We start from the raw sequence: 25,646 nt of genomic DNA, 5'->3' as shown, positions 1-25,646 counted from the left end.
CCCCACTGGGGCATTTATTGCACAAATCCACAATAAACAAAATAAAAGGTTTCACCCAGGGTGCTCGTAACATAAAGTCCGCGCTCGTGCAGTTAGGTCGTTCACGCTCGTGTCTCCCTCGCTGTCCTCTCACTCTCTCGCGCTGGGGGTCAAACGAGGACAGCGGTGGGTGCGACTAACCAAGGACTCTTAGTGGTGTGAGCACGCTTCTTTTATGCCCGGCAGCTAATCAGCGTCAGCTGGACGCAATCAGCGTTAGCTGCCGGGCCGTTTCCAGGGCGACGCTGATCCTCGGTCGGCGCCTCGCCACATTTCCCCCCCAAGCGTCGACCTGGTAACCGGGCAGCTCCTACAGGAACCTCGGGACGATAGTAGGGGTGGGAGGGAAAATATCGCCTTATAGTCCGACCCATACCGACTGGAAGACGGACTGGAAAGGCCGGCTGGAGGACGGAACTGGATCGCCGGCTGGCACACTCCTGGTACACTTTGCCGGCTGGCATCCGAACGGGACTCCCACCTGTGCAGCGCTCCATGACGGCTGGGCCGCATCTCCTGTCGGCTGAGTAGCTCGGTCGGGAGGCTGAGTAGCGGTCTCTGGCGGCTGGGTAGCTCTGTCGGGCAGCTGGGCGGCACTATCTGGTACCTGGACCGCGCTCTCGGTCGGCTCCACAGCATCTTCTGCTGGCTGGGATTGTCCCTCCGCTTGGCGCCATCGATACCTTTGTCACTCTCTCTTCGTCGTCCTCGGTTTCCTCCGGGTTGGACGCTGATGAGGAGAGCGTGTCCGTCCATCGATGGACCCAGGAAACACGTACCACACGAACGCCTGCCGAGTCGGTCTCTCTTTGCCCGCATTCTCCACCAGTGTACCGGGGTGAGAGACACGACACAGACAGGAGGGGTGATAACAACAACCCCACTGGGGCATTTATTGCACAAATCCACAATAAACAAAATAAAAGGTTTCACCCAGGGTGCTCGTAACATAAAGTCCGCGCTCGTGCAGTTAGGTCGTTCACGCTCGTGTCTCCCTCGCTGTCCTCTCACTCTCTCGCGCTGGGGGTCAAACGAGGACAGCGGTGGGTGCGACTAACCAAGGACTCTTAGTGGTGTGAGCACGCTTCTTTTATGCCCGGCAGCTAATCAGCGTCAGCTGGACGCAATCAGCGTTAGCTGCCGGGCCGTTTCCAGGGCGACGCTGATCCTCGGTCGGCGCCTCGCCACAAGAAATCAGATTAAATGTGTTTTTTTTCAATATCCTATTAGTGAAGATAGCAAGTCAAGTCATAAATAGTGAATGCCAAAGCCTGCACACATCAATGAATGACGATTTATAAAATATTAAAATTTAATTCAGTTTTATTTATATAAAACTTTTCACAATGTTTCATTATTTCAAAGTAGCTTTACAGGAAGAAAGACAAAAACAAACAAAAGTTAGTAATAGTATTAAAATGAAATCTTTGCTCTTGGTTGTTGATGGAGATTGCCTGAGCTGGAGCTGGGATGATCTGTTAAATCCATAGGATCTCGCAGGAGGATGGCACATGAATTCCACAGGTTCTCGCATGAGGTTGGCACGTGACGATCAGCTGGTGCTGGTGTAATGTGTAGTTTCCTCTGGATGGGTATCCCGATGCTCAGTCAGTGTGCAGGCTCTCAATGGAGAATGGCACAAGGTGGTCGTACTTCAGCGGGCATAACCTTTGGTTACCTTGGGATGGGTGTCTAGAGATAGGGTGGAGGGCAGAAAGAGAATAATTGGCATAGCTAATTGAAGAGATAATACTGGTATGCATCATATGTATGCTCTGCTGAAAATATGCGTTTTTAATCTAGATATAAATTGGGAGAGTTTGTCTGACCCTCGAATAGTATCAGAATGGCTATTCCAGAGTTTATGTGCTACATATAAGAAAGCTCAACCCGCTTTTAATTATTAATTGATTTTACACTCTTACAAATAAAGGTGCTTAAAAGGTTCTTCACAACGATGCCATAGAAGCACCATTTTTGGTTCCACTAACAACCATTTGGTCCAAGTTTCTTTAAAGAACCATCTCTTTCTTACCTTTTCATAATCTGAAGAATTTTTTTTCGTCTCAAAAAACCATTTGTGTTTTGGAAAGGCTATTCGGATGTTAAAGGTTATTTCTGGAACCATTTCGACCAAAAAGGTTCTTCTATGGCATTGTGAAGCACTTTTACTTTCAAGGAAGTAGGTACTGTGATCGTAGAGAGCGTAATGGGTTGTGGCTTGATAGAACATCTTTTAGATAAGCAGGAGCTAAAACATTTAATTCCTTATAAGTGATTAGAAGTAGATTATAATCTATACGGTACTTAATGGGCAGCCAGTGTAGAGATTATAAAATTGGTGTTATGTGATGTCAAAAATAACAAGGGCTGCCAGCAACAGCCCGGGGTCAAGCCCCCAAAGGCAGGCCACAAGCGCAGTGAAAGCCAAGAGAGCGGAAAAACGGCCAGTTCAGGAAGAACAGGCAAGAACAATGCGCAGACTCTAAACAAAATCTCTCAACAATGGATTGGAACCCACGACCTCAAAGTCTGGGTAACGCCACTCAGCCTCACACCCAGTTGCTGTTGGGAGCTGTAGAAGCACAGAGCCAGAGCAGCACAGAACAACAAAGAACAGCACAGAACAACACAGAACAGCATAAAGCACAGTGAAAATAAAACACGCATGAGAAACATAGGTTATTAACAGTAGGTGAGAATGAAATCAAATTGGCTACGAGTGTGCCAATATTCACCATTTTCCTACGTATGGTTTATAGGGCTACCATAGACTACAATTGGTTAAGAAGAATAAAACCAACAGCCCCTTATTAGGGGCTTGGTCCCTAATAAGTCTATTAATGATAAAATGCTAAAAACTTCCAGATTTTGTTGTTACATATGTTTAATTTGAGGATGCAATTTTTATTTTATTTTTATTGACTATTTAAAACTCCTTAATGATTCGTCATGCATTTACATTTTTAAGCAATATCAGAGAAGCAATTATGGAGAACTAAACCTGCAAAAATTATGAATAAATAAATATATAAACGAATAAATGTAATAATATGAAAATAATTGCTCAATAAAACAATACAATTTATTTGATCTATTAATGATCTATGATGATCAATTAAATCAAATGGGTACGTTTACATGAGGTAAAGTGTAATCGCAGAATTGCCAAAATCCTATTATAATCGCATTATGAGGGAGCTTGTAAACGTAGTCATTTTCTGGTTTGTGAATGTTAATGTCAGGGTTCTGCCTCATCTTGTCATATGTTTCTTGGTCCAGGACAGGATCTCATGTTTTATGTAGGGAGTTGTTGGGCCTAGTGCAATGCCATACTCTCTCTCTGAGTTTTGTCTGTGATACCCACCCTTTCGTCTCATTATTGCTTGTTAAGTTGTTCATGACCCGCACCTGTCCCCTCTTGATTTTGTTCCCATATATTGACATCGTGTCTCTTGTCTTGTGCTGGTTCATTGCCTCTGTTTGTGTCATGTGGGTGAGTTCTCGGTCCATGGTGTTGTACTGTTAGTAAAGTTTATTGTAGTTTTACGTAGTTTTATAGACATAAAACTACGTAAAACTACAATAAACTTTACTAACAGTACAAGTATTAGTATAAGTGTTAGTGTTAGTGTTAGTTCTAGTGTTAGTGTTAGTTCTAGTCTAGTTAGTCCATGTTCCTGTTTCCATGTTTTGTTATGTTTCCCCCTCGTGGGTGTTTGTTTTGTATTTATATTTATTTAACGTTTTTTAAACCCCTTATCCGCTGTCTGTACTTGGGTCCTTTGTCCGTGTCTCACTGAAAGGCCTGACAGTTAAAGTATTGCACTCTTACTCATTCATTTGGAGCGTCATCTCACATTGTGAATGACAAAAGAAAGTTCAAAAACTTTGACAGCTCATTTCAACCTGAGACTCACTCAGTGGAATTAGCCGACGGAACAAAGTGTAGCGGAATGGGACAGCAAAAAGGAACAGCAGAAATGTATTTCCAAGATGCCATAGGACGACATCAACTCAAGTCCACTTTATTCATATTGCGTTAAAATTTTCATTGTTACAAAGCAGCTGTACATGAGACATATTGACCAAATGAATTAAAGTTATACACCTGTAAAAACAAGAAAAAGGTGACAAACAAAGAAGACAGACATACCCACATACAAACGCTCAATACACACAATATGCACACATACTAACACACATTGACATAGATACACACATGCGCACACACCCACACACAGGCACAGTGAAAGCTCACATTAAAGATAAAGGAGATAGAAACACAGGTCAAATATTAAACAGACTATACATTCCTATATGCAATATTAATTATGTAAAATTCTAATTCTAAACCGCAAATAATGCAAAATGGTATGCAAATGGTGGCGAGGAACCCACAACTCCAATCGAGAACAAATACATCAGGAGAACCCAGGCCCAAACCAGGGGATTCCAGTTCCCCCCTGGCAAAAGCTGCTGCCTCTGCACAAGCTCAACAGTGCTTGCACAACATGGCTAAATACAAATAAATAAACTTAGAAATAAGGTACATTATAAATTTAAGACTTTAAATATGTGTATTTTATGCAAGATTAAAAAGATGCGTCTTTAGTCCAGATTTACACTGACAGAGTGTGTCTGCCTCCAGGAAATTCAGGCTGCTTGCACCAGAGGCAGACCAATCACCAGCGCCGGCCCCTCCCCTTTCGGCCTTAATATTCAATTAAATCATTCTCTAAATACCTTGCTAACAGCCTCCAGAATCTCAATCATCCATGCCGTTTCTCACAGGACCCAACGGACATACCTCACGGCTTGGAGGAACTTCAAAACGTTTCACCTCTCATACAACATCCCCTTCCCGGATTCTTCCCTCCTCTCCATCACGTCATTCATATCCTTCCTCAATAACACTATAATAGCATCTCCAAGCCAGCTCCATCAAAGGTTACTTGAGTGGGATCCAATTTTTCACAATTGATGTTCAACGCACCTTCCACAGACATAGGAAGTTCACAGACATCCATGTTCCTCAAGGCCATCCAGAGAACCCAACCCTCTCCCCGAGATGCCAGACAACCCCTCACCTTAGAGGTCCTGACCATATTAATCTCTAATCTTCGCAAGGTTGGAATTCACTACTACATCCCACTTCGACCCTTCAGTTCATCTTACCATTTCTAAATTGTCCATACTCCATTCTGACGCAATCTCGTTCTTGATCAAGCATAGCAAGCAAGCGAGACAGACCAGGCCAGACGAGGTCATCTGCTCACCTATCCTGCCGCCCAAAAAGGCCCTCATGCAATCTCAGATCCAAGCGCGCGGCCGTTGGTCTTCTGAAGCATTCAAACGTTATATCAGGACTGACCGTGCCCTCATCAGAAAAGCACACCGGACTCTCCTCACCCACCTCGTTCAACACCAGCCTCCACCCACCCACCAAGCAGCTCTTCCCAGATGAAGCATCATCACTGCGCCTCCCCTCACCAGAGGCACCTTCACTCCATGCCACTTGCTCCTGCATGTTCTGCCGCAGCAGAGCTTATCCTTCCCCCCCAGTAAATCATTCCCTCGCATGCTCCCCTTCCCCCATCCCATTCCCCAGAAGCAGACCGCTTCATCCCTCACTCTGCCGCAGCAGAATGTCTTTCCTCCCTGTAGATGAATCCCTGTTTGTCTCCCTTTTGTCTTCCCGGAAGTATTGTGCTTCCTCCCTCACTCTGCCGCAGCAGAATGTCTTCCCTTCCCCAAAATTCCCTCGCATGCTTACCTTACCCCTTCGTCTTCCCCAGAAGCCAGCGTCGCACCACGCGACAACCCCCGCAGGGGCCCGTGCTTCATCCCTCACTCTGCCGCTGCAGAACGTCTTTCCTACCCCCAGCTGACCCCTCCCCTGCATGTTTCCTTCCCCTTGTCCCCTTCCCCCGAATCCAGTATCGTATTGTGCGACCCGTGCTTCATCCCTCACTCTGCCGCCGCAGAATGTTTTTCCTCTGATAGAATCCCTCGCATGCTTCCCTTACCCCTTCCCCCGAAGTATTGTGCTTCTCCCCTCCCCTACCATGACCGAAGCCAGTATCGCCGCAGCGACCGCCCCAACACTGGGGCCCGTGCTTCATACTTCTCTCTGCCGCAGCAGAACGTGCTCCCCACCCCCCCAATACTAGAAGGGGACCATGGCTTTAAAACTTCTCTCTGCCGCAGCAGAACGTGTTCCACACCCCCACCCACAAGCCAGTGTCACCGCAGTGATCACTCCCGGGTTTCCAACAATGGCTCTACAGCAGTTGACGCCAAGCAGCTCGAAGACAGCATCGCATTAGCGAACACCCCCACAGGAGCACATTTGTTTATACTTCTCTCTGCCGCAGCAGAACGTGTTCCACACCCCCACCCATGCCAGAAACTACCGGCTTCCAATCTTCACTCTGCCGCAGCAGATGTCACGTATCTCGAAGCTAACTTGCCGCAGCGAGTGCCCAAGCAGGGGCCATTGCTTCAAACTTCTCTCTGCCGCAGCAGAACGTGTTCCACCGTGTTAGGAGCCGGAGTCAGCGCAGTGACAACCCCCGGCCTTCCAACCCTCGCTCCGCCTCAGCAGATGCCAGGCATCATGAAGACCGCATCGCAGCAGCGAACACCCCCGGAGGGGCCTATTCCCCCACATTGATTTATACTTCTCTCTGCCGCAGCAGAACGTGTTCCAAACCCCCACCCATGCTAGAAGCCAGAGTCACCACAGTGACTGCCCCGGTCTTCCAAACCATGCTCTGCTTTAGCAGCCAACATGTATTTCGAAGCCAGCATCGCTGCTGCGAATACCCCAACTGGGGCCCATTGGTTCCTACCCATGCTCAGCAGACACCATTCATCCTCAAAGCCAGCATCGCCGTAATGACAACCATGCTCTGCCACAGCAGACGTCTTTCATCAGGAAGCTAGCTTCACCGCAGAGTTAATTTACACAGAGGCATATGTTTCCATTTCCAGGCCATGCATGCTCATGCCAGAATCACCGCAGCGACTGCCCCTGCAGGGGCCTGTGGTTCCAACTCATGCTCTGACGCCACGCATTTCGAAGGTAACTTTGCTGCAGCAAATGCCCAAGCAGGGGCCCATTGCTTCAAACTTTTCTCTGCCGCAGCAGAACGTGTTCCACCCCATCCGTACAAGAAGCCGGAGTCACCGCAGTGACCACCCCTGGGCTTCCAAACTTTACTCTGCCGCAGCAGATGTCACCCATTTCGAAGCTAACATGGCTGCAACAAATGCCCCACAGGGGACCATTGCTTCCTACTCACGCTCTGCCTCAGCAAACACCTTTCATCCTCAAAGCCAGCGTCGCCACAGCGACCGCCCAGCAGAGGCCCGTGCTTTCAAACCATTCTCTGCCACAGCAGACAGGCAAAAGTCACCCTGCCGAAGCTAGCCAACCTTCCAGCTTCGTTGTGCCCCAGGAACGTGATCATAATTCACGATCACAGAAGAACTCCCTCAGAAATTCACTTCCAGAGGGCATGACAACATCTGCTACATCAGGACCTGCACGACCCCCCAGCCAATGGCGACCGCAAGCCACCATCCAGGAAGCCTTTCTCTCAGCGGTTTGTTTTTGGGGAGTATGCGCTACCTGGCTGCTGTCCAACTCATATCCTTGCACTTTTTGGGGGGTGAGTTCTGGGTTCGGCCGTTTCCGAGCTCGGCGCACTCGCCCCTATTGGGGGGCGGGAGCGTTCCGGGATCGGATGGAATCGGCGAGCTCGGAACCTGCTCCCCGGACAGCACGCCAAACACGCATACTTTTACTACCCCTGCTATCTTCATTATCTGCTCAGGTGAACTCGTGAAACCACATAGGGCTTTATAGGTAATTAGCAAGTTCTTAAAGTTATTGCGATGCTTTATAGGTAACTAGTGCAAGGTTGACAGAACCGAGCTAATATGTTTATACCTTTTTGTACGTGTAAGAACTCGAGCTGCTGCGGTTTGGACCAGTTGGAGTGTTTGTACTAAGGCTACAGGGCAACCACCTAACAGTGCATTACAGTAATCTAGTCTTTACGTCATGAATGCATGAATTTACATCTCTGCATCTGACAGTGACAGCATATGACATAGTTTAGAATATAGTCTTAAAATGGAAAAACACAATTTTACAGGTGTTGGCGACATGGCTCTCAAATGACAGATTAGTATTGAATAGAACGCCAAGATTCTTAGCTGAAGACAAGGGTTCTTTGGAGCATCCATCAATAGTTAAGGAGTATTCTTGGTTGATACGTACAGCAGTTTTCGGTCCAATAATTAACACTTTTGGATTAGTTTGTCCATGTTCAGTAATAAAAAAAAAATTATCATCCAGTTGTTGCATGACACCTCATTGTGTATTGCTACAAATTGAAAATTGGTCAGATTAATAAGACTTAAACCATTGCAAGGCTTTTCCCTTTATACCGACTTAATTTCCAAGTCTATGTGTCATGATTCTGCCACATCATGTCATGTTTCTCTTGGCCTAGTGGCGGGATCATGAGAGAACCCCATGTTTTATGTGGAGAGAGACAATTTTGGCACTTATGGCTCGCCTCTCTCTGGTCTCGTCCTTGTTCTTGCCCTCTTGTTTCCCCGTTAGCACTCATTATGATTTCATGCCCCACACCTGTCCTCTCTTGATTTTGATCTCTTAAAATGCCCTTGTGTTTCCTGTCCTGTGATGGTTCATTGTCCATTGTTTCATGTGGGTGATTTTCTGTTGTTGTTAGTCTAGTTTAGTTATTTGTATTGAATGGTAAATGTTATCTTTAGTCTTGTTACCTGTAGTTAGTCCTTGTTCCTTTGTCCTGTTGTTACTTTGTTCATGTTTTACCTCCTCCTGGGTTTTTGTTTTGTCTTTGTATAATTTTTAAAACCCGCTGTCAGCTTCTGGGTCCTCCGTCCTTGTGTCTCACCACCCGAGTTCCTGACACTATGTTGGAGTGTGCTGTGGTCAATGGTGTCGAATGCAGCACTAAGGTCTAGCAGCTCCAATAACGAGATACACCTCTGTCAGACGCAAAAAGCAGATCATTAGTAACTCTGGTCAAAGCAGTCTCTGTACTGTGACATGCTCTAAATCCAGAATGGAATTCTTCATTGATGCTATTCCTTTGGAAGAAGGAGCATAATTGAGTTTAATCTATTTTTTTCAGAACTTTAGATATGAAAGCTAGACTCGATATAGGCCTGTAATTCCCTAGTTCTCTTGAGTCGAGTTGGGTTTTTTGACAAGTGCCTTATAACAGTGTGGTCAGGAAGACATGACAGGAGCCGTGAGGCTGGGCCGGTGGTGCGATTGATAGTTGGAATCAGCTGTGCGCATACCGGTCCCGCATATCTCTAAGAGGAGATTGGGAGCATAAGAGGACGAGCGACGGGACTTCTGACAAGAGACGATCAGGCCTGGGCTTATGTTGTGGTTTGTTTTATGCGGCGGCAGTCGACCGTGAGGTGGCTGCCGGCATTTTAATACCTGTATTTGTTTGCTTATTTTATTATGTAGTAGAGTAGGCGGGGCGAGATCATGGTTCGAGTCCGGTGAGTAATTGTGAATGAGCGCCAGCAGTGCGCACACCGGGCTCGAATCACGTAGGAGATGGGGAGCATATAACAGGAACGAGCGACCGGACCGTCGAAGAGAGAGGACCGGGCCCAAACTTGTGTTATGGTTGTATTTGTATTTATGTTTATGTTTTGTTCGCCGGCGGTCGTCCGTGTGGGGCCGCCGGCTGTTATATTACTTTATTAAATGTTTAAAATGTCTTCCGGTTCCCGACTCCTTCCTTCCCTTTTATGGAGAATTTCTACATATTAAAACTTTATTTAAATGTTCGCCGGTTCCCGCCTCCTTCCTTTTATAATACCTCATTAAAAACAGCCACCTTATATGCTTTAGGCACATGTCAGAGATGACTTAATAATACTAAGAAGAGGATCTTTCATTTCTGGGAGCATCTCTTTTAGTAGATTTATAGTCATAGGGTCTAGCATGCATGTTGTTGATGTAGATGATCTAATGATTTTAGACAGTTCATCATGATCTACATTAGCAAATAATGGCAATTTCTCTGTAGGGACGGTGTCGTTAGTTTGTTCAGCGGGTTTCACTTCTGGATGCATTGTCATAATTTTTGCTCCAATATCTTGGATATTACTTGTGAAGTAGTTCATGAATTCATCACTGTTATGCTGATATCCAGAATCTGAAGTTGCTGACAATTTATTTTTTTGCTAATTTAGCCACTGTGTTACATAAAAACCCAGGGTTGTGCTAGTTTTCGTCTATTTGTGATGAAAAGTAGGTAGATCTAGACGTTTTTATGGCTTTCCTGTATTTTTGAGTACTATCCTTCCATGCTGTACAAAATACCTCTAATTTAGTTTTCTTAAAGTGGCACTCCATTTTTTGGGCTGCTTTTTGTTCTTAATACAACGGTGTTTGGCTGCCTTTTTTAATCTTCTTTGAACACAGAGGAGCAACTGTGTCCAGTGTTTCAGAGAAAGTGGAGTTAAAATTTTCCATGGTAATGTCAAGATCTTCAACGTATTTTTTTTATACTAGAGATTTAAGACAATTCAGTAAGAGCCTGAGTGTGTTCGTTATACAATGGTGTTGGACTGCCATTTTTAATCTTCTTTAAACACAGAGGAGCAACGGTGTCTAGTGTTTCCAAGAAGGTAGAGTACAAATTTTCAATGGTAATGTCAAGATCTTCAACGTTATTTTTCATGCTAGAGATTTGAGACAATTCAGGCAGATTATCGAGAAACACATCTTTGGTAGTTGAAGTTATTGTTCTACCATATTTGTAACAAGGAGGTTTGATTGGCAGCCGTAGGCCAGTGAAGCAACTATAATACCAGATATTGATCCTAAATGACTTCACTCTGCTGAAGGATTTTAACGTTGTCCACATTTATACCGTAAAACAGTTTTAAATCTAAAGTATGATTACGAAGGAGAGTGGGTCCTGACACATGTTGCCTAATGCCCATGGAGTTAAGAGTGTCTTCGAAAGCTATTCCTAAGGCATCTGTATGGTAATCGACATGGATGTTAAAGTCACCAATGACCAGGACTCTATCTGCGGCCAGTACTAGTTCTGATAAGAACCCACTAAATTCTTTAATAAAATCCATGTGGTGCCCTAGAGGTCTATATACAATAGCTAGAATACATTTAGAAAAATGTTTTGTCCTTCGTATTAGGCATTGGCGTCGCTACCACTATTTATTCGGGACTCTAGCCCCGATTGTTCCTAATCTAGCTGAGCTGCTCGACATTAAACAAACAAATCTCGACAGAAGATGAAGAAAGGTAACTTTAGTGTGCGAGAACATACACGCATACGAAAATGTGCACTTTGGCAATCTGGATTATCATAACAAATCTGTCATTTGACATAACGAGTGTAGAGACAAATTTGGGTTCATTGACCAGACTAAAGGGAAAACAAGCCTCTTCCACTCTTCCACCAAGAAGTTCCACCATGTCCAGACTACCGACAGATGCCCATCCCCAACTTGAGATTACGCCAGCTACAGCTGCAGACTGACTGACCATCCCAGCTCCATCTAAGGCAATTCCACCACCAGCCAAGAGAAATATGACCATCGGACCATCCCAGCTCAGACCACTACATCCCCAACCAAGAGCAAAGACAGACTATTTGCCTATTAATGCTGAAGTTACAATATTTGGTATTAAATGCTAAAACTTAAATCACATGTCAGCAGTTTGAGTGCAGCTATGACACTCAGAGGGGATCTGGCCCTTCCGGCTGAGCCTGGTTCAATCATGGGAGTTTGGGTTCCTCTCCACAGCAGGGCAGTGTTGGCCTGCTCACCGGGAGACTGCATTTATTTATTTATTTAGAAATTAGATATTATTTATTAGAATGATCTTACTCGTTGTATAAATACCATGCACTGTGCTGTGTTTTACCTTTTCTGTTTTTCCTGTTCAGGGTCCAGGGTTCGTACACATTTTTACCATTACATTCCATGACTTTTCCATGACTTTTCATGACTTAATAAACAGTAGTTCTGAGGCACTCACAAGGAATATAAGTTTAAAAAGCCTTTATCTAAACTTGCCTATCCATTAAAAACATGCCAACATGTTTCGGCCTCTGTGGCCTTCTTCAGGGCAAAAAAATGCTGTTAAATTTGCCCTGAAGAAGCCCACAGAGGCTGAAACATGTTGACATGTTTTTAATGGATAGCCAAGTTTAAATAAATGCTTTTTAAACTTATATTCCTTGTGAGTGCCTCAGAACTACTGTTTATTTGGGAAACATTATGGATCTCCAAGCTGAAGAGCACCAGAGGAATACACCTCTCAATACCCAAGCAGCACTCCTAGTAACTCGTTTGTGGATTCATGACTTAATGTTCCATAAAACGTCTGTGTATAAAATTAACACTTTGCCAGTAGGTGTCGCTCAAGTAAAAAAAAAACTTCTCTAGACTTCAGTGGCGGCTGCTGATCTTTTGAAGAGGGGAAGCTCATTTTCGGCCTAAATCATAAAAATTGTCCATTTATTTATATGTAAATTCTGCCCTATGTTCCTTTTCAAGAAAATGCTCTGTAACCCTGTCGTACTAACTAGGCGTCTTTTCCAGTGACTTGACCAGTGTCCTCTCAATGGCCAGCAGAGCTAGGCTGCTTAAACGGCCTTGGCCCATTGTGTTACGGGTGTAGGATTTGAGCCGCTTTAAACAGGAGAAGCTCCTTTCTACACCTGCAGATGTAGCTCCAATTGTTGCCACTAATGAGAACAGTTTGTAAAGCTGAGGCATTGCACTGTCCAACTCCGTGTCTTTAAGGAACACTAAGTAATCACACAGCTTTCCCCTGTTACTCTGCAAGTCCTGATCTTAATACAGGACTTGAAGTTCAGACCTGAATCAAAGAAATGGACATAACTTTTCAGGACATTTGTAAGGCCTCCTCTGGCCTTACAAATGGAGACACAGAGTGATGCGCGTCATAATCTGAAGACCACGCCCACGCCCACAACAACCGTCTCTTTGCATTGCGAGAAGCTGCCGCCTCGTCATTTATGATTTATAACAAAAAAAACAATGTCTAAAAGCTGATATGTGACAATGTGTATAGCAAACAAGCTGAAAAAAAAACAAGAAATACGTTTTTATAAACTGTCGACCCCAAAAAACGAGCGTTTTAGGACATAAAAGTGGATTAAAAGAGATGACAGACCCTCCAATCATCACGCAGACGCTCGGAGTCCGGGCCAGCCCACTCCTCCATTCATCCCAGAGACGCTGAGCGTCCATGGGCGGGACATAATCGCTCCATTATCCAATGACCGTCTTGTTTCTAAGCACTGAAAAAAACTGTTTAAAGCAGCCCCATTGAAGTCAATGGACGCTGGGCTTCAACAGAGTAGTGCACTGTACGCTACGGGAATGAATGAGAAGGAAATCGAGTCAGCCGACCTAAGTAGCTGATTCTGAATGAAATTGTTTTCGTTCGAGATGAAAGTGTTTAACGCATTTTTAGTCAATAAAATGTTAACATAATAGTACATATATTTGACCATGAATTTTTTGACAATTATAGGGGAAGCTGAGCTTCCCATGCAGTCTTAAAGAAATCGCGTCTGCTAGACTTTAATTTATTCCATTGCCGCGTGTCTCGCATTTCGAAACGCAACAACGCGTTATTCTTTTTTCTAACCTACTCAAACTTATGCAATATCTTGCTCTAGATAAGTTGCAAAATGATTTTTTTTTCTAATTACTGCAATGTGTACAATAAAACATTAGCAAATCACACAATCCATGTTTATCCTTACCTTTAATCAGTTTGTACATGTCATCAGAAAGGAAAGGCAGCAGATTTACATCCATGTCTCAACGCATTGTGTAGTATGTGCAACCCGCACGAACCTATGTTGATTAGTGACTTTCCCAATCATTCTGCACTTGCTTCTGGAGTTTCAAATACTTTCCAATTAACGTTCGGCCCTCCATTGAGATTTGGACAAGATTCTTGATTCCGATCTCAGAAAGCAAGTTGTTGATTTTTTCAACGATGTGTTTAGCTGATGAATGGCCCATAAACTCTGAGCCGATGTATTTAGTCTTCACCTCGGACCCGTCCCATAGCCTGACTTGCATGTCTAACTGTTTAGCCTGTAAATAGTGATTCAGGCATTCTTGTTGCTTTGATACACTAGCCAAAGTCAGTTTCTTAAAATAAAGAGCCAGTCCAAAATTACACATATATGAGCACTTGCGTTCACCGCATGTAAATCTTGCAGCTATCTGACTGTCGGGGAACATGACCGGAAAAACCGGAAGAGGGTGTCACGACGTCAGTCACCTGGGTGAAAAAGCCAGCGATTGGGTTGGAAGCTGACTGTTGCGCAGCTGCAGCGGCAGACTGGTGCTTTGCTCCTTTAGCATAGCTAGATAGCGCTGCTTCTCCCATGTTCGAAATGTTGAATTTTTTATAGCAAAGTCTACATTTTGCTCGTACCGGGTCCTGGTCTTTCTCAAGCCATGCATTATACTTTTCAGATTGAAGCCAAACATTATTAAAGCGACATTTTCCCGGCACTGTTTATTTTTGCTCAGCTGCAACTGAGTTGCCCCACGCAGAGAACATGTCACGTGATGTGACTGATCGCCCGAACGAAATAAATATTGCAACTTGAAAACCAATATTATCAATTAAACAAATTCAAGTACACAGATATTTTGAAAAAAAATCCATGACTTTTCCAAAACTTTCTCAGTTTATTCATTTTCCAAAAAATTTCCAGGCCTGGAAATTGACATTTTAAAATTCCATGACTTTTCCAGGTTTTTAATGACCGTACGGAACCCTGAAGTGAGTGAGTCCGTCTAATTCTTTCGTATAAACGGATTGGCTGACGAAGATAGAACAAACTAAGCCGAAGCAAACTGCCGAAAGAAGCTGTCTCGGAGGCGAGAGACAGGTCTCGATGAAGTGTCGGGCACGAGAACACGATTTTGAGCCTAGTTTGCTCCATTCACAGATGTTTTAATAGTATGGTGTAAAATACATTACTGTGCTATACACCATCTTGTAAGGAATGAAAAGGGAAACATTAAGACATGAAACATGCAAGGATTATAAGTACATTGACCTGTAGTTTGTACAAGAATTTAAATATAAACAGAATACAACTAAGCACTCATGCCTCTGAGGTTTTAGTTGAGGCCGAATAACATGGGGACAAGCATACAATTTGTAGATATAGATGTATACCCCTTTAGACCATTCTTTTGTGGTTAACGAGAAAGATAGACAAATTCAAGAGGAATGAAACTAGTTGCCACATTCCATTTTGGGCCATATGGTCTTCTTGCTGGGTGAGCGCCCAGTCTACCTCGTTGGGACACCTTTGAAGTCCATGGGAGTGTGTTGGAATTCATCCTGGTCAAATGATGGATGCTTTGAGAGAGGGCAGTTGGATCAGACTTGCTGGCGCCGGTTAGATTCCTGCTGAGTGCCCATGGTGTTTTACAATGCCCAAATGGTCACCTTTGGTCTGACCAGATCCTACATTACCAAAGATGGTAGCATTGTAACTAGGACGATGTACACCAGAATGGCACAGCAGAGAGAGGTTGGAGAACACTATGACATGAGCAGGTGGTTACTGATAGAATGCTAGTTACCAGATAATTTATGGAACTACGCTATCATTCTCAGAAATAACTGTATAGTATAATATTTACAAATGTGTAAATCCGATATAGTGTGCGTCCGAATAGTGTGTTTTCATTGGCTATGACAGAAACAATCCAGTTTATCTAGTGTACTATTCTAACACAGGGAAGGTCCAAAAGCCTAGATTGGTGAAGTTCACACCCAAGACAACCAAAGAGAGACAAAAAAAAAAAAGTGGAAAATGTACCAGGCCTAGGCATTCAAAGTGGTGTTTACGAGACTGAACCCACGCCGACAGGAAAAGACACAGAGTGTAATCAGAAGAACTACCAAGAGTGAGGAAGAGGGCGTAAGAGTATGCGATATACCACAAACCTTCCAGGATGCCATTACATCAACCAAATCAGGGCAATGGAAGAATTAAATGAACAAATGCATGCAATCACTGGAGGAAAAGAAGACCTTCACTCTCACTCAAAAGAAACAAACAATTGGTGGAAGGTGGGTTTACACACTGAAGAGGAACATTGATAGATAGATTTGTTGAAAATGGCTACAGACAGAAACAGGAACTGACTATGAGGAGACATTCTCACCCACAGCAGATATGACAAGTGTTAGAGTGGTTGTCCTGAAGCACAAGAAAATCCAATCTTGCATCAGATGGATGTTGAGACATCTTATGCGCATGCTCCTATTGATCACGAGATCTATATGGAGCAGCAGGAACGCTATGAGCAAAAATCTGAAACTCTGAAAAGCTAGCATGTAAGCTAGAAAAATCTCTCTATTGTCTTAAACAATATGTCAGAAATTGTAATGCTATGTTACATGTATGCTTGATTGAGGATGTTTTCACATAAAACCTAGCTGATAACTGTGTCTACAAAGGAAAAGCATGATGAGAAAGTAATTGATTGTATGGGATGATGACCTAATCCTAACAGCAAACAACAAAAGTGTCCTGGAAAGTGTAAAAGGGATGCTAACAGAAAGGTTAAAAATGAAAGATATGGTAGGTTGAAACATTTCCTGGGTATAGATTTTGAACAAGCAGAAGGTGTTGTCAAAATGTCACAGGAGAGATATTTGAGGACAAAACTAAATTGGTTTGGGTATACAGAACTGTAAAACGAAATGGTTAATTGTTAGCTAATGTTAGTTAATGCATTTACTACAGTTTACAAATAGCACCTTATTGTAAAGTGTTACCTAAATGTTTCGACATATTTTAGATTTATTCTTTAAAATGTATGCTTTTATAGACGTAAGACTTATATTAGCATTTATTTATGCATGAACATAATGAACAGTGCCGTACCTCTTGTTGTGTAGTAACAAAAAAATAAACAAGAAATGCCAGCACTTGACAGGTTGTCTCTCATTTTCTCTCTCAGCTGGTGAGAAAGACAAGGCAGCGATAAGCCATGAATCCTTTCTACTCATGGCAAACTCCCAGAGTGACATGGACGACTGGGTGAAGACCATTAGGCGGGCCATTTGGGCTCCGTTCGGAGGAGGTATAACCAGTGTTGTGCAAGTTACTTCCAAACCGTAATGCATTACAGATTACTTGTTACTGTTATTTAAAAGTAATCCCTTACCTTTCAATATTACTGTCTCAGAATTGTAATAGGTTACATGACTCCTGTATTACTTTCACCAAAATAACTACAGAAGAAGTAGAACTTTACAAAAATACAAATATTTTCTTTTAGAATGTTTTTTCAAAATACAAAATACATTTTGCCAATAAACCTTTTTATTAGACTGCTGATTTTTTTAATTAACTAGGCTGTACAAAAAATATACAAACAAATGCTAAGATTAAACGCATTTAAATAAAACTTTTTTTAAAAGGTATTTTTATACAAAATAGTCCCATCCCATCACTGAACTAGATTATATAGAATTCTAGCTATTCATCATGTAAAAGTTAGCTTACCTTGTCATTGCTGCTGTTCACAGGGATCTTGCTAACTAGCTTCCTGAAAGCAGCCCAATGACCCCTCAAAACCCGCCCAAAGGGAATGAAACCTTGCCCAATTATTTTCTGGTATCAAATCAAAGCTAAGACCTGCCAAAAGATGTTTCTATTGCTGTATTTGCTTATCTGAATGGTTTCCTAGGTATTGTATATATTTTTTTTCTGTTGAATTCAAAAGATGTTTTGGGGGATGTAGGAAAGCAAAAACTTCTGGATCACCTTTGACTACCATTATTATCTTTTCTGCTATGTGTGACCTGACGCCAATCGACCACAAAATGAACAGACTACGCCACCCTGGATACTTGCCAGGGACAAAAACAAAGATTCTTATAACTTAAAGCACACAGGTTCACTTCAGGAAGCGGCAGGAGACGTGAGCGTAGAAATATATATACTTTTATTAAAAAGATTCTGACACACAATCACTTGGAAATAAAGAAATATAAAATATAAACAAAGAAAAGACTAGGATGGAAGAGTACCACCATAAATAACCTGAGAGAACAAGCCCCTCAAAATAGGCCAAACAAAAATAGAACAGGAGCTGAGATCCGACAGCGGGGTCTAGGGACACACAACACCTCACACTGGTTACACCAGGGTACAAACGCGCGCACGCACGCACGCACACACACACACACACGCACTACAGCACTCGTGGGGAACACCACCACACCAAACTCCACCCGCCTTCGGCAATCAGCTCCTGTGAAGAGAATAGATAGGGACTGGTTTGGCAACAAACTTCGAGGGTGCAGGCACCCTACAGGTACAGGGCACTACAGAGAAATATGGCAAGCAGGCGCTCTACTTGCCCACAACGATGCCGCTTCACAAAATACAAAAAAAACAAGTATTAAGAAAACAATATAACAGAATCAAATTAAATTAAATTAAATATGCCACTACAGCAATTAACCACTCGAAAGCAAAACCTTGAAAACAGTAATGCCAACCAGGCAAGGTAAGAATAAGACCAAAAAATAAAATAAAATCGATTAGATCGATTAAACTGAATTACAATTGTTCCCTATGAAATGATAACATTAACTTGAGATTTTGATTTTGTCCTTTGTTCCTCTCGTGCTGAACTCACAATGTACACATTTGGTCATTGTTGTTGTAGTATAATTTAGTTGAAAGTATTTGTGCTCATTTACGTGTGTGTGTGTATGTATGTGGTCAAACTGGAAACAAAAAAAAAAAACACAATTACTATCCAATATTGTTCAAATCAACAAACATTTTTTTACAATCAATTTAGCATCAGCTTCAGATAGTAAGCATTAAATTATATGCTAATAAATCTAAATATAGTGATCCCGATAATGCTAATGTTAGCATTAAGCATGAGTGTAAAGTTTTTCAATCAAGAACAAACATTTCTAAATCAGTCTCCGTTTCACAAAGCATATTTAACCTCGTTTAGCAGCTAAATGCAACATATATTGCATGATTAGTTAACAAGCTATATAAACAGTAAACAGCAAATCACACGTGAATAACATTATCCGTATAGGCGGTATGGCGTTAATCGCAAATAGCACAACTAGCACACATAGCGATGTACATAGCCACATAACAGAAACTATTAATACACTTAAACAACATAAGAACAACTCACCACACTGGGAATATATGGTATTAAGTTATAGCTTCAAACTGGAATTGTAAACTTCAAGATTGAAACAACATGTTTTTCTCTTAGCATTTTCTTCCCGTCGCTCCTCCCCCCCATAAGTCACCAGAGCCAGGGACAGCACCCAACAACAATCCTGATAAAAAAATATCCCAGTACATACCATGAAGAATCTCCCCACCCCCGATAAGCAACAACAGATGAATGCCTGGACGGTTGCGGCTCGTTCAACAATCTGTAGGTGGAGTTCCTTTAAGTAGCCAGAAACCGCAAGATCATCATCAAATCTAAATAAAATGTGTTAGTGACTCATTCCAGTGGCTAACAGATACGAGGTTTTAACCCACGTACCACACACATCCGATCTCGTGACTCTGCGGGTCAGTTAATCATGCAAATGTGCGAGGGACAACTCATTCAGTATGTCGGGTACACACACAGCCAACCCCCAAAATATTCGTAACGGACACCCAAGCTCAACTCCAGCTCACTCAAGCTTTCGCCTGTAAACACAAAGCCGGTATGGTGTCCACCCTAGCACAACCTTACATCACACCACCACAGCCAGTACATTTACCTGTAGAGGTGCGACGCCAACCAAATGTCAGTCACAGGGTTTCTCTTCATTCGCCGTTCTGCAAAGACCCGCTAACATTAGCTACCGCATGCTACCAATAACACAGTCAACATCCCTACATACCTACATACCTGTTGGACGACCGGATGTAACACCGAAGCAAAAGAAAGAGGCGGGACTAGTAGAATCAAAACCCCTTTAACATAGGATATATATACCTCCCCATATCGACTGATAGGACCACTAATCATCAGATCCACCAATCGGCGCCATGAAGACGTATCAGCCCTACCACATATGGTAGTCAATGATGCCAAAGAATCTTCATTCATAACATTCTACCAAATATATTTGGGTTCAACCGAACAAAGACATTTATACAGGTTTGAAACAACTAGAGGGCGAGTTATCCATATTTCTTATACATTTATATTTTGAGCTTAAATAGCCGTAATAAAAACAAACACAAATTCATATCAGCAATAAATGTGGCTGCACATCACTAACATAAACACCCCAACAGCAATGGATAAAGCTGAATTCCAGTTTTCAAAGATTTGCAGTGAATCCGTAGTCAAGATAATCAAATAATCAATGCGATGTACTCTATATAGTATCTATTTTTATCTGCACATTTCAGTTGCATAAATCTCGCATACAGCATTCATATTGTCCATTAAACACAGTTTAGGTACAACCATATGCCAATACAACTTCACATTACTTAATATGAAGTATTAAGTAATATAAATATAAAGACCTAACTTTAAAAATTGTTACATTATTTTGCCTTTTACTCTATATTATATAACATATTATGGTTACATTAGTACAGCAGAACTTTTTAGGATTACCAATACAGATGCTCATATTACTGTCCATGTGTTGAGACAATTACTTCATAATAATCTAAAATATAAAGACCGTTGTATTGATCTCTACAGGGAAATTTGGGCAGCATTTGGAGGACACCGTCCTGTACGAAAGGAAGTTTGGTCCTCGCCTCGCGCCTCTTATAGTTGAGCAGTGTGTGGACTTCATCAGGGAACAGGGACTCGATGAAGAAGGTCTGTTCCGGATGCCAGGTCAAGCCAATCTAGTGAAGGATCTTCAGGAGGCCTTTGATTGTGGAGATAAACCCCAGTTTGACAGGTACAAATTACTATTAGCTAAAACATAACCCTAATTAAATGTTTTTAACTCTTCACGTGCTAACACTATAATATTCATTTATAGCAACACTGATGTGCACACTGTGGCTTCCCTGCTAAAGCTGTACCTCAGAGAACTGCCCGAGCCAGTCATTCCTTTCTCTAAATATGAGAACTTCCTCTCTTGCGCTCAGCTCCTGGCAAAAGATGAGGAAGAAGTGAGTGCCTGAATTACACATTTGTAGTGTGTGTGTCACAATTGGACTCTGTTTAGTCTTCGCTTTCCTTCTGTGTCTGATGTCTTTATTAGTTAATTAGTCCCTCACCTGTTTCAGGTTCCCTTGATTGCGTTTCCCCATGTATTTAAGCCCTGTGTGTTCCTCAGTTACTTGTCTGCTTTTGTTTTATGTTAATGTGTGTTGTGTTCCTGGTTTCCTGTTTGCCTTTTGGACGTTGATTAAAAGTACTTTATTTTGGGTACCCTGTGGACTACGCTCTCTTCTGCCAGCACACATGACCGAATAGCAGACCTCAAAAAGGTATGGATTACTTGCGGCTCAACATCTCTCCAGAGGACAATTTGAGAGATACGTGGAGGACTTCCTGGAGCTCAGCCATCAGGTGAGTTGGGACGATCGCTCTCTGAACGCATGCTTTGTGATGGGGTTGGATGATGACTCCCGTCGGTGTCTGGCACCCGAGTTTAGGGACGGACCCGTTCATTCAAGCCCATCCAAACAAGCGTTGAGCGACCTAACTCGCCTCACTCTGGAGTCCTCCACCGGAGACAGAGCCCGCAGTAATCCAGTCGCCTCTGAGCCGGTTCCGTCCGGCCTTCCAATTCCCATCGAGCCGGTCCTGTCTGGCTATTGTTGCTCTCAGAGACCGCTGCCCAGCCGCTAAATAAATATCCGAAGAACGGAGCTTCTATGTTGGACACGGCTAAATAAATTCCCAAATTGTGAAACTGCATATAAAAATGGCTACTTTGTTGTTCCTATTTACTGATAATTTCTGTATTGATTTGTTTTCTACTATTAGGGCAAACTATTTCAGAAGTTGTGAAAATGTTATGTTTATGTGATCCATAGCAGTTACTGTCAGTGCAGTTTGTTAGCCAATATTCCACCTACATATTTTGCAATCGACATAATGAGATGCAGATGATGCATAAAGTTAAAGGCAAAACCGGGGCTTGGAAAATGTGAATCTATGGTTTTGAACACATTTCATGCAGCATTGTACTTATTCAGTAAAATCATTTCTTTCTGATCCAAAAATCTATGGTTGCATCATTGATTTCATGTTTATACAGGGAACACAAAAATTGGGAAAGCTAGTGAAGACCCTTCCAGTTGCAAATTACAACCTCTTGAAATACATATGCAAGTAGGTGTGACATGTTCATTGCCAGACACATATTTGTCAGTTGTTGTCATGGTTCACTGCTCAAGAATCAACTTCATCTTTGTAGATTTCTGGATGAAGTGCAGTCTTACTCGCATGAAAACAAAATGGGTGTGCAGAATTTGGCCACCGTGTTTGGACCAAATATCCTTCGTCCTAAAAAGGAGGACCCGGAAACTATTATGGAAGGTAATTCAATTAATTAAAATTGTTTAACTTTAGTGTATGTTTATCCCTCATGGATAAGCCTAATGGATAAGGCAAATTACATTGGTATGTTTTTTACAGGGACCACCCTTGTTCAGCATCTCATGACAGTACTTATTAGTAAACATGATCACCTCTATATTGAAAAAGACTCTGAAATGCCTCAGTCCCAGGCGGAAGTAAGATTCCAAGGACAACAACGTCAGCAAACCAACATGGTTGACTGGATCTCTGAGGAGGACCTCCATCCCTGCCCACCCACAGGGAAGAATGCTAACCCAAATGACAGTTCTTCCAATAACAGTGCCTCATCTGTAGATGCCTCCCAGGCATCTTTCACCTCCAAGTCCGTTCCTCAGGGAAAGGGGGACACAGCTGTCAGTCCTAGTAAGCAGGCTAAGACCCTGCCTGGGTGGAAGTACTCTTTCAAAGGTTCCCCTCCTCGTCCACAGTCTGCCAAAGTCGGTGGTTCCACAGTGGACGTGTCCACCGCTTCCAGTGGGAACTGGCTCATGAATGGGCTGTCGTCACTTCGGGGACATAGACGTACCTCCTCTGGAGAACGCTCTAGAGATTCTGGTTCCTCTCAGAGACTGTCTACTTATGACAACGTAACATCTTCATCAAGTTTGGGTAGCGTGTTGAGTATAGAAAGCACACCATTGTCCACCTCTTCTTGTGAGATATCCGTTCCCCATTCAGGGAGTGACCCATTGGGTACAGACTCAAGGACAGAGGACAGTCTGCAGTCAGGAATAAGTTTTCAGGAAACAGCACAATCTGAGGAAGACATGAAGCTCACCATGAAAGAGGAGGGTAAAATCAGTGTGGAGAACAGTGCAGGCAGTCTGCCCTGCAGTGACAATGGAAACTTAGCATCCATCATTAGAGTTGTGGATGAAGGCACAGTGGAAAGCCACTCATCTCCGTCCGGCGAGGTGGCAGAGCTGAAAGAAGAACTGAGAGAGCAGCAACAAGTGTATGAATCTAGAATTAAAAAGTAAGGCTACTGTTTTTTTAAATTACTTATTATATAATTAAATATATAAATAAGGGAAAATAAAGAATGTATTTGTTTTAATGCTTTGAGGCATATTTTTTTAAAAGAATCTGTAAACATAGATTGTGATAATTCCTATTAAAATTGCAAAGAGGATGTTTCATAAAGTGGCAGTTCCCCCCCCTCAAAAAAAACTGTCATTTCCTCACTCATGTAATTTTAAACCTGTATGACTTTTCAACCGAAAAGCATGGCACCCATTCACTTGCACTAGTTTTGTGTCCATACAATAGAATCGAATAAGTAAGGCCAATGTTCGGTGGCAAAACTTTTTTTGTGTTCTGAGGAAAAGATTCAATTGAAATGATAAGAGCGTGAGTAAATGACAGAATTTTCATTTTTGAATGAACTATCCCTTGAAGCCACAACACAACAGAACAGCCTGTTGGTGGTGCTATTTATATACAGTACTTCCTAACTACTTTAGCAGAAGTTTTAATTTCAACAATTAATTTGCCAATTAAATATTCTTATACTGTCTAAAAAAAACATAATAGTCATGGTTAATATTCAAATTTAAATGTTTGCTATTAAGAAATGCTAAACATTACACACTCACAAATTATGTTTAAATGCTGTTCACAGATTGCCATATTTGTAATGCATATTTACAATGCTTTATTTGCTGACCCCTTGCAGGTTGGAAGAGTCAAGTGCAGCCATGTGTTCTCAGATGGAGAGACTCGAGCAAGAGATAGAACAGGAAAGGAAAAGAAAAAAAATGCTTGAGATCAAACTCCGGAACTCTGAACGGGCCCGTGAAGACGCAGAAAATCGCAATTGCCTCCTTGAAAAAGAAATGGAAGATTTCTTTTCCACACTTGGGGACCTGGCTCTTGGAAGCCATACGAGTGACATTTAATACAAGGATATACAATCAAAACAAAGACTTGCAGGATGTTTAAGGAAGTTAAGGGCATTGTGCAATGTCCCTTCCTTCCAACAATCTACCTTTTTTTTTATTGAAAGTAAGATCTCGATAAAGAATTTGTTTGTTTAAATGACATATGGACAACGAAACAGTTAATGGATCATCTCAATCCAGCTCTGAATTCAAGAAATCTGCATTTGTAGAGGTCTCATTTTTGGAAATGTAATGTTGCAAACGTGACTAAAAAAACTCCAGATCTCAGTAATGAATACTATAGCATACTATAGCATATTGGGTAGGCTAATATAAGACTGTCAAAGTGGCCATTTGTGTCACTTTCCTAAATTATGTTAGAAATGTTACTTGTCAGTTTAACTATTTTATGTATTTATTTTGTTGTAGACTGTTGTATAGAAAGTGTAGAATGTAGATGTCTCTTAAATGTACATCAACATCAAGCCATAGAATTTGTAGCCTCAGCTCATTTTTAAATAATATTTCTGATTGAACACTTAATGTACAATGGCATGATGTTCTTAGCCTGACAGTTAACTTTCCAGGCTTTTAATACAAAGGTTTCAGGTTTTCATGTTTCAGTTATCAGTCCATTTTTATATATATAATAAATATATATATAGTTTATTTGTAGAATAACTGCTTTTACAAAAGACGTTATGCCTATTTAGATGATGTGAAGATGTTATAAATCATCATGATTTGACTGCTCTACTGCGGATCACACATGATGATTAGATTGCTGTGCTGTGCTGAAATGTTACCAAAAGTGTCACTGTTCTGTTATAAATAAAATGAAATGAAATGGAGAAGTGTAATACAGACATATCACCAAATTGTGTGTCTGGTTTGATATTAAAGAACAATTTTGGAATGAGCTCAAAAGCTCTAGGGTGCCTTGCAATGAGAACTGGAAAAAGTTCAGATTCAAACCTTTTTATTTGCAGTACTCATTGGCATCGTAAGATCCCCTTGCAATTT

The 25,646-nt window shown here is 42.2% G+C and overlaps 1 protein-coding gene and 1 long non-coding RNA gene across 4 annotated transcripts in view; one reads left to right on the top strand and one right to left on the bottom strand.

Moving 5' to 3' along the window:
* si:dkey-191m6.4 (rho GTPase-activating protein 22) overlaps positions 1–25,642 on the top strand; it is a 55,644-nt gene extending 30,002 nt beyond the window's left edge. For all 3 annotated transcript variants that reach the window (XM_056771387.1, XM_056771386.1, XM_056771388.1), the window contains exons 4-10: positions 17,146–17,268; positions 20,899–21,106; positions 21,191–21,323; positions 22,421–22,494; positions 22,580–22,701; positions 22,801–23,719; positions 24,419–25,642. In XM_056771387.1, coding sequence (XP_056627365.1) covers positions 17,146–17,268; positions 20,899–21,106; positions 21,191–21,323; positions 22,421–22,494; positions 22,580–22,701; positions 22,801–23,719; positions 24,419–24,641 — 1,802 coding nt within the window. In that variant the 3' untranslated portion in view covers positions 24,642–25,642. The remainder of the gene's footprint in view (positions 1–17,145; positions 17,269–20,898; positions 21,107–21,190; positions 21,324–22,420; positions 22,495–22,579; positions 22,702–22,800; positions 23,720–24,418) is intronic.
* Positions 1,345–19,471, bottom strand: LOC130439012 (uncharacterized). Its single transcript, XR_008909399.1, has 2 exons — positions 19,363–19,471; positions 1,345–1,731 (listed from the first exon to the last, which is right to left on the bottom strand). It is a non-coding gene; the product is annotated as an uncharacterized LOC130439012 (long non-coding RNA).
* Positions 25,643–25,646: the final 4 nt, after the last annotated feature.

This window comes from Triplophysa dalaica, chromosome 17, assembly GCF_015846415.1.
Source record: "Triplophysa dalaica isolate WHDGS20190420 chromosome 17, ASM1584641v1, whole genome shotgun sequence".
In the NCBI taxonomy this organism is placed as follows: domain Eukaryota; kingdom Metazoa; phylum Chordata; class Actinopteri; order Cypriniformes; family Nemacheilidae; genus Triplophysa; species Triplophysa dalaica.
This window is presented reverse-complemented; position numbering and strand designations above follow the sequence as displayed.